At 46.3% G+C, this 8517-nt stretch overlaps 1 protein-coding gene across 1 annotated transcript; it reads left to right on the top strand.

The window, feature by feature from the left end:
- The first annotated feature begins 482 nt into the window (after nt 1–482).
- CEP97 (centrosomal protein 97) lies at nt 483–4266 on the top strand. The gene is made up of 2 exons (XM_086924757.1): nt 483–581; nt 1411–4266. Exon 2 carries the CDS (start codon nt 1459–1461, stop codon nt 3922–3924), a length of 2466 nt encoding a protein of 821 aa, XP_086780883.1. The 5' UTR covers nt 483–581; nt 1411–1458; the 3' UTR covers nt 3925–4266.
- The last annotated feature ends 4251 nt before the right edge of the window (nt 4267–8517 follow it).

The raw sequence follows: 8517 nt of genomic DNA on the forward strand, positions 1-8517 counted from the left end.
GCGTCGAAGTCCTCAGCCGCAGCGGGATAAATTGGCTCGATTTTTGAAGGGAGACAGGAAGCCGCCTCCTTATACTAGAGAAGCAAGACGCCATCTTGGAAAAGGAAGGACAGGACATATCTAGAATGCAAAGAATGTCTTGTCACTCAAAAGCTGCCCTTTGAGTCTCTTTATTACTCCAGTCTACTGCACTGCCTGTATAAAAACTACTTATATGTTACTTGGAATATAGGTATATTTTCCGTGATACTTCAACAATTAATGAATACGTTCACAAAAGTATTACTGTACAATTATTTTACAAGTCACACAGTACTAAATTGACTTCTTTTAGTCCTGAGGTGAATACAATTACTTATGTTTGCCATTATCAGGTAGTTTGGAGTATAAACGCCTGCGTTCATAGATGGCCGCCTCGTGTGCCCCTTCGGGGATTTCTTAGAAGCGAGCCTCTTGTCTAAGCCCTTCTTCTATTTCTAACTGCAACACCTCAGACTCCTGCAGAAGCTGTCCGAGGCGGATGGGGGTGAAGCTACCTGTCTTATAGCGAGCAGGAGCTACCAAACCTTCGGCCTGGCCAGGTAAATAGCTCGTGGAGAGCAGGCGAGGCTGTCATATTCTTGCTAAGCTGTAGAATTTAGCATCGGTGGGGTCTGCATTGACCCCATTAATGCCATTTGTCTAAATAACATATCTGCATTGCTACCAAGTGACCTTCATGTCATTTGTTTGTTCTTAATTAGGGTGACTACATGGATCTATATTACCCGGGAATCACTTTGCTTTTACCTATCGTTATTTTGGATGTGTTGGTCCGAATGACTCAGTAGAAATTAACCAAGACTACAACTCCCAGAATTCACTTTTAATTTGAAGCAAAAGATGGGAATGGAAAAGTGGTGTCGTGATGATAGGGAGCCATCTGGTCACCATTGTCCTGGGATGATGCTTACGTTTTAGACAGTACAACGTTGCTTTCAAGGGCTTATAGCTTCTCTTTTGCCATTATAAGCGGAGCTACAAGATTTAGCACAAAAGTGCCAGTGTGGAAAAAAAGACCGTCCGATTGAATGTATTTTATTTACTTGATTAACAGGTATTATTAAAGACTATATGACTTGTGTTCCACATGTTGAGAAGAAGCCATTTTTTTACATTAGGGAAAGGTTCCAAGTCTTCACTGTCTTAATGTACTGCTCTGAGGTCCTATCAAAATGAATATACAATTTTTGTAGTGTTGTCTGTCCTTCATGCTATAAACAATCAATGCTGGGGGTTGCATTGTTCTTAAGATAAAGACTAGAATAATACCTTACAAATGTTTCTTAGAGGCTATGTTGTTGCTAAGTGGGTGTTAGAGCAATGTACTTATTTTGACCCTAACCTTGGTCTCATTTGTGCTTAAAACAGGTTCCAACATTGGGAAATACTGAAAGTGGTGGAGTTAGCAGCAGAAGGATGGCAGGGAACAACGAGGCTGCAGTGGCAGCCTGGGAAGGAGGCAAGTGCAGTCAAGGCGAGAAAAGAAAGAGTCAGGATAATGGGCAGGACTCTGCAACTAGTCCCAGAGGAGATGTCGGCGCTGTAATTGACCTCTCAGGTCAGGGACTGCAGAAACTGGGCCCATCTTTACCCTGTCCTGCAGACACACACACCCTGATTCTGGATAAGAACCAAATAATTAAACTTGAACATCTGGAAAAGTTCAAGAACCTGAAGCAGCTTTCTGTGGCGAATAACAGACTGGTGCGGATGATGGGTGTTGCTAAACTCACCTGCCTCCGAGTTCTGAACCTCCCCCATAACAGTATCGGTTATGTGGAAGGGTTGAGAGATCTGGGACATTTAGAGTGGCTGAATCTGGCTGGAAATAACCTTAAGACGATCGATCAGATAAACATCTGTACATCACTCCGTCATCTTGATTTATCAGACAATAATCTCTCTCAAACAGGAGACCTTTCCAAACTGACCAATCTAAATACACTGCTTCTCCATGGCAACAACATTACCTCACTACGTGCAGCATCTGTTTGCCTACCCCACAGTCTGACCATTATTTCACTGGCAGAAAATGAGATCCGAGATTTAAATGAGATTTCCTTCTTGGCGTCCCTCCTGGAATTGGAACAACTGTCAATTATGAACAATCCATGTGTGATGGCAACACCCTCACTACCCGGGTTTGACTATCGGCCCTACGTAGTCAGCTGGTGTCTGAGCCTTAAAGTGTTGGATGGATATGTGGTTTCTCAGAAAGAAAGTTTGAAAGCAGAATGGCTTTACAGCCAAGGTAAAGGAAGATCCTATCGGCCTGGTCAGCATGTACATTTAGTCCAGTACCTGGCTTCCGTCTGTCCTTTGACCGCCACAGCTGGGCTGCAGACAACAGAGGATGCAAAACTCGAAAAAATATTGAATAAACAGAGGTATCACCAGCGACAGCTAATGCACCAATGCAGTAAAAAAACTAAAACTTTATTGCCTAATTCAGATAGAGATCTGACCTTTTCTTCACACTATCAAAGTATGTCCCATGGACAACATTCTACAATTGAAAATGAATCTGTTTGTTTAGAATCTTGGATTGCAACAAACTCCTCTGGTGATCGCCCCCATACTATAAGGAATTTCATTCCAAATGGAGGCCACACTGTTAGATCTCACCCAAATGATCTCTATTTGGAAGATATCCAAACAGATGAAGACAAATTGAACTGCAGTCTTCTCTCCTCTGAGTCCACTTTTATGCCTGTCGCTTCAGGTCTATCCCCAGTTTCTCCCAGTGGTGACGATTGCATGTCTGGAATTAATAGTGAGCAACATACTAATATTCTGGATTTTGTCAAAAATCTTGAAGGTGGTGAGGGAAAACAAGACTCGGCATCTGGAGATACAGTGGATCAGAAACCTGAAGAGCAAAGACCATGTGAACTACTCCCTGTTGCAAGTCCAGCAAACTCTTTCAAAAATGATATTCCTAGATTTAGCAACTGCCCAGGTTGCTGCTTAGTGTCTGCGGAAGGCATCCAAGTGAACACGCCTACAACTGTTGAGAAAACATTGCCAAATATCATTTGTTCCAAAGAAAGCAGTGGCAAACTGTCAGATTGTAGGGTGGAGGATTCTTATGAACTGTCTGTGCCTATGGAGGAGGCTGCTCATTGGCTTTCACAAAGGAATGAAGCAGCCACTAAGCTGCAGGCATGTTGGAGAGGATTCCACACAAGAAATTATCACCCAAAAGCTCAGAAGGTCCGATATGAAATCCGTCTGAGCAGAATGCAAGAACACATCCTTTTTTTAAGGGCGCAAGTGTCACAGCTACAAAAAGAAAACGAAGAAGAAAGGATCCAGAGGATGGTGCAAGAGGCGGCAGTTAAGCTGCTTTGGAGCAACGTCCAGACTCTTCAGCAGTGGCAACTTTCTGTAAATCAGCGACTTGACGGTACCAGTCAGCCAAGTGTTCGGATGACTAGTTCTTGTCCATCGCATTGGTCAGTGCATTCGTCAAGTCCAAGTTCAGAGACGACTTGCAACCATGCCTGTTGTTCGGAGATCAAACATGAACTTTCATCATCCGACATGCCAGACTCTGGCTTCCACTCAATTTTCGCAGATCAAACTGACAGTAAGGATCGAATATCTTTCAGTTCGAGAACCGTCGCAGGGAGTCGAGAATCTGGGCATTCAGACGACAATGTCAACCATCACGACACAGCGGATCCAGAGAGTCTGTTGGAAATTAAACAAAAAGACAATGGTGAGTGTCCAAGTGACAGCTCCAACAGTGACCAAGACAGTAGTCTCCTCCAACAGTATTTAAAGACAGTGGAGCAGCTGGCGGAGGGCGATGATGTAACCAGCTGCAGTGATCAGACTGAAGACAGTAGGGTCCATGCCAGTGATTTGCTGGAAATTTAGAATTTTCATTGCCTGACATGGATTGTATTGAGGAGTCTTGCATATACCAAGCACTTTTGAAAGGGTATTCACATACCTTAGACCAGTCAGTTACGGGAAAGACAAAAGTAAGCAAAGGGAAAGTTAAATTTCCTTCCATATTTCAGTCGCTGGATTTGCTGCAGAATATTATTCCTTGAGAAATTGCCACAAAATCTATTGCACAAAATGCAAAAACACAACTCATTATTTTTTTTAAATATTACACAGTAGTTTTAGACTATGCACAATAGAATTATTATTTGTCTGGAACGTTGCGTATGAAAAATAAATAAAAAATACAAATAAATGCCAAAATAACAATTTGAAGCCTATTATTTATTCTGGGCATATATAATCTGGTCAAATAGATTTTTTTTGTTTAATAAAATATTTCAATGTTTTTATTAGAATGTGCCAATTTGAGTTAAGTCGTCAGAGGTTTGTCAAATACAATTGAACAATTCAGTTTTCTTTGCATTCTCTCTACACTACTTTATTCAGCTGTGACAGGTGATTTTTCTTACCAACCTGTACATATTTGCTTGCAGGTTTTTTCTGCTGTAGCTGGTTACTGAGTCATCTACATGCCTTCAGTCACAAGCAGCCTGACTGCACAGGCTCCTTCAACCTAAGTGTGTGCCATTGTAAACCAGCATTGGCAAGGCCAAAAGGTCTCGCCTATGCCAGAGCTATTGGCTTTACCAATGTCTTTTAGCCATGTTATACAGCAGTGTGGTGGCTTATAGTAGCGTAGGGTGGAGTGGCATAGAGGGTTCGGAGTGGCGCAGAGTCGAGTATCCTAGTGTGGAGTGAAATAACGTAGAGTGGTGTAGAGTAGAAAGAATGGTGTAGAGTGGAGTAGTACAGTTGAGGGTGTAAGTAAATATAGTATTGATGGAGACAGCAGATAGAGCGAGTTTAACATAAATGAGAAGCTGTATACCTGTGTTAAAACTAGGAAAGCACATTGCTCATCCAGGAATAATACGGAAATGCTTATAAGTTCAAGTTTGGCATTTGTATAGCGCGCTACTCACCCATAGGGTCTCAAGGTGCTTGAGGGAGGGGGGAAGTTACTTATCAAATATCCAGGTTTTAAGTTGTTTTCTGAATGAGAGGTGGTTTTGAGTAAGGTGGAGGTGGGTGGGGAGGGAGTTCCAGGTTTTGGCCGCAAGGTAGGAGAAGGATCTTCCCCCCCATGGTGGACCTGTGGATGCGTGGTATTGCGGCGAGGGCTTGATTGGACGATCAAAGTTTGCGGGTGGGGGTGTAAAAGGAAAGAAGCGTGTTGAGGCATTCGGGTCCTAGATCATATAGGGTTTTGTGTGCGTGGGTGAGGAGACGGAACGTTATTCTCTTGCTGACGGGAAGCCAGTGGAGGTCTTTCAGGTGACTGGAAATGTGCGCTCTTCGGGGGACATCTAGAATGAGTCTGGCTGAGGCATTTTGGATACGTTGGAGTTTTTTCTGTATTTTGGCTGTGGTTCCGGCATACAGGGTGTTTCCGTAGTCTAGTCGGCTAGTGACCAATGCGTGGGTAACCGTCTTTCTTGTTTCGGTGGGGATCCAACGGAAGATTTTCTTGAGCATGCGTAGGATGTTGAAGCATGAGGAAGAGACGGCGTTGACTTGTTTAGTCATCGATAGGGAGGAGTCTAGGATGAAGCCCAGATTACGTGCGTGGTCCGTAGGTGTGGGTGCGTTTCCCAGAGCCGGTGGCCACCATGAGTTATCCCAAGCGGAGGGGGATGATCCTAATATGAGGACTTCCGTTTTATCCGAGTTAAGTTTTATGCGGCTGTTCCTCATCCACTCGGCCACTTCTTTCATCCCTTCGTGTAGATTGGTTTTGGCGGGAGAGGATCAGCTGGGTGTCGTCTGCGTAGGAGATGATGTTGAGGTTGTGTTGCCGAGCGATGGATGCGAGGGGACTCATGTAGACGTTGAAGAGTGTGGGACTGAGTGATGAACCTTGAGGTACGCCGCAGATGACTTCGGTGGCCTCTGATCTGAAGGGGGGAGGCGGACTCTTTGGGTTCTTCCTGCGAGGAACGAGATGATCCATTTCAGTGCTTTTCCTTGAATTCCGATGTTGCTGAGGCGATGTATAAGGGTGCTATGACAGACTGTCAAAAGCTGCTGAGAGGTCAAGAAGGATGAGGGCAACTGTTTCTCCATTGTCCAATAGTTTTCGGATGTCGTCTGTTGCTGCGATGAGGGCGGTCTCGGTGCTGTGTTTGGCTCGGAATCCGGACTGTGATGGGTCGAGTGATTTGTTGGATTCGAGGAAGGCTGCTAGTTGACTGTTGACCGCTTTCTCAATGACTTTGCCAGGGAAAGGGAGGAGCAAGATAGTGCTGTAGTTTTTAAGTTCTGTGGGGTCTGCTGTGGGTTTCTTCAGGAGGGCGCTGAGTTCGGCGTGTTTCCAGCTTTCCGGGAAGGTCGAGGAGTTGAAGGAGCAGTTGATGACGTCTCGAAGGTGGGGAGCGATGATGGAGTCTGCTTTGTTGAAAATGTGGTGGGGACATGGGTTGGTTGGCGATCCTGAGTGGATGGAGTTCCTCAGGCGGATGGTTTCTTCAGTGGTGACTGGGTTCCAGTTGCAGAGGTTGTTAGGAGGGGGTTTTAGGTCGGAGGTGGGTGGGGTGGACTGGTCACCGGACTGGTTTACGAAGCTGTTGTGTATGTCGGCGATTTTGTTGTAGAAGAATGAGGCTAGGGAGTCGCAGAGATCTTGGGAGGGAGTGATGTCGTTGGTGCCGGCAGAGGGGTTGGTAAATTCTTTTACTATGTTGAACAGTTCCTTGCTGCTGTGGGCGGCATTGTCGAGACGATCCCTGAATGCTGTTTTCTTAGTGGATCGGATCAGTTGATGGTGTTTGCGGGTGGTGTTCTTGAAAGTGGCTAGGCTTTCGGTGGTTGGGTTTCTTTTCCAGGCTTTTTCGAGGGAGCGGCATGTCTTCTTGGATTTCTTAAGTTCATCATTGAACCAGGGGGCTTTTTTGTGACCTTGCTTGGTAGGGTTGTTTTTCAGAGGTGCTAATTCGTCAGCGCTGCGGGTGATCCATTGTGCAAGGTTGGTGGATGCTTGGTTTGGGTCTGATGAATGGTCAGGAGGGTGTTGGCGGAGCGATGTGAAAAGTTGGTCGGTGGTGATTTTGTTCCAGTTTCTGCAGGGAATTTGTTGTGGGTGGTTGTGGGTCGTAGTCTTTTTGTAGTTGAAGTGCACGCAGCTGTGGTCTGTCCAATGGAGAGCTGTGGTGTGATTGAAAGAGATGTATTTGCTGGATGAGAAGATCGGGCCGAGCGTGTGTCCGGCATAATGTGTGGGGGTGTCAACAAGTTGTTTGAGTCCGAGATTTGCGAGGTTGTCCAAAAGGGTGGTAGTGTTGTTGTCATTGTTCTTTTCCAGGTGGAAGTTGAGGTCACCTAGTAGAATGTAGTCCTTGGAGGGTAGGGCGTGTGGGCTGATAAAGTCAGTGAAGTCTTCGCTAAATTGTGTGCGTGGTCCTGGAGGTCTGAAGATGAGGGTGCCTCTGAGTGTGGTCTTGTGGTCGATGTGAATCTGGAAGTGGAGGTGTTCGGCGGTTGTGAGGTTGTCGTCGGAACTGGTTGTGATGCGGATGGTGTTCTTATGGACGATGGCGATGCCTCCTCCTGTTTGGTTGGTGCGGTCTTTACGGATAATCTTGTAGCCGTCAGGGATGGCTATGGCGATGTCGGGCGTTGATGAGGAGTTCATCCAAGTTTCTGCGAGAAAGGCGACGTCCGGTGATGTGGTGTCAAGTAGATTCCAAAGTTGAATGGCGTGTTTGTGGACTGAGCGGGTGTTGAGAAGGATACATTTCAAGTGGTTGGAGTCGGGACTATGTTTGGTGTTTGTGGATTTGGTGGTGGTCTTGATGCAGCCAAACTTGCAGGAATTGCAGGTGAATGGTCCATGGGTGTGTCCCGGGGCTGCTTTGTAGCAGGCTGAGAGACGGCCGGGGTTGAGTGCTGAGAGGGTTGCGGAGTCGTATGTTATGCGGGTGGAGTGGGAATTGCGGGGGCCAGGGGGTCTGGCGCTGTACGCGGTCCAGCCGCGGACGGGCGTAGACGGGCTTACCTTTGGTGCACCTTCGGCACGCATGGGGCGCGTCCGCAGCGCGTGAACGCTGCGCGTAGGTGTTTCTGTCATAAGTGGATAGTGGTGGGGCGGAGCGAGGGAGGGTCAGCTGGGAGGCGGGAGCGGTGAGGAGACACTGGCCAGGGATCACAACAACAAGATGGCAGAACGAAATGGAAAGTGAAAGAGGGGCACGGGATAGCGCTATGATCTGAGCACAGTCAGGCACAAATGCAGGCAGTGCGGGCAGTTTAAAATAAATAATACACGCTATTGAGCAAAGTACGATACTGCACTACACCAATATCCAGCAAATCAGAAATTCAGTAGAGAAGTAATAGCAAGCACTACGATGCTAGGCGCTATGGGAGTCAAATAATGCAAAACAGGCTCAGCTACTAATTAGCACTGAGCGCAACGATACCAGGCTGCAGGAAGGAGTGTGGCGCTTTGGATTCAGGAGTCAG

The sequence above is a fragment of the Lissotriton vulgaris genome, chromosome 5 (assembly GCF_964263255.1).
Source record: "Lissotriton vulgaris chromosome 5, aLisVul1.2, whole genome shotgun sequence".
In the NCBI taxonomy this organism is placed as follows: domain Eukaryota; kingdom Metazoa; phylum Chordata; class Amphibia; order Caudata; family Salamandridae; genus Lissotriton; species Lissotriton vulgaris.

Bases quoted from the DNA above. Each gene is read 5' to 3' on its own strand.
- CEP97 (XM_086924757.1), top strand. From the start codon at position 1,459: ATGGCAGGGAACAACGAGGCTGCAGTGGCAGCCTGGGAAGGAGGCAAG.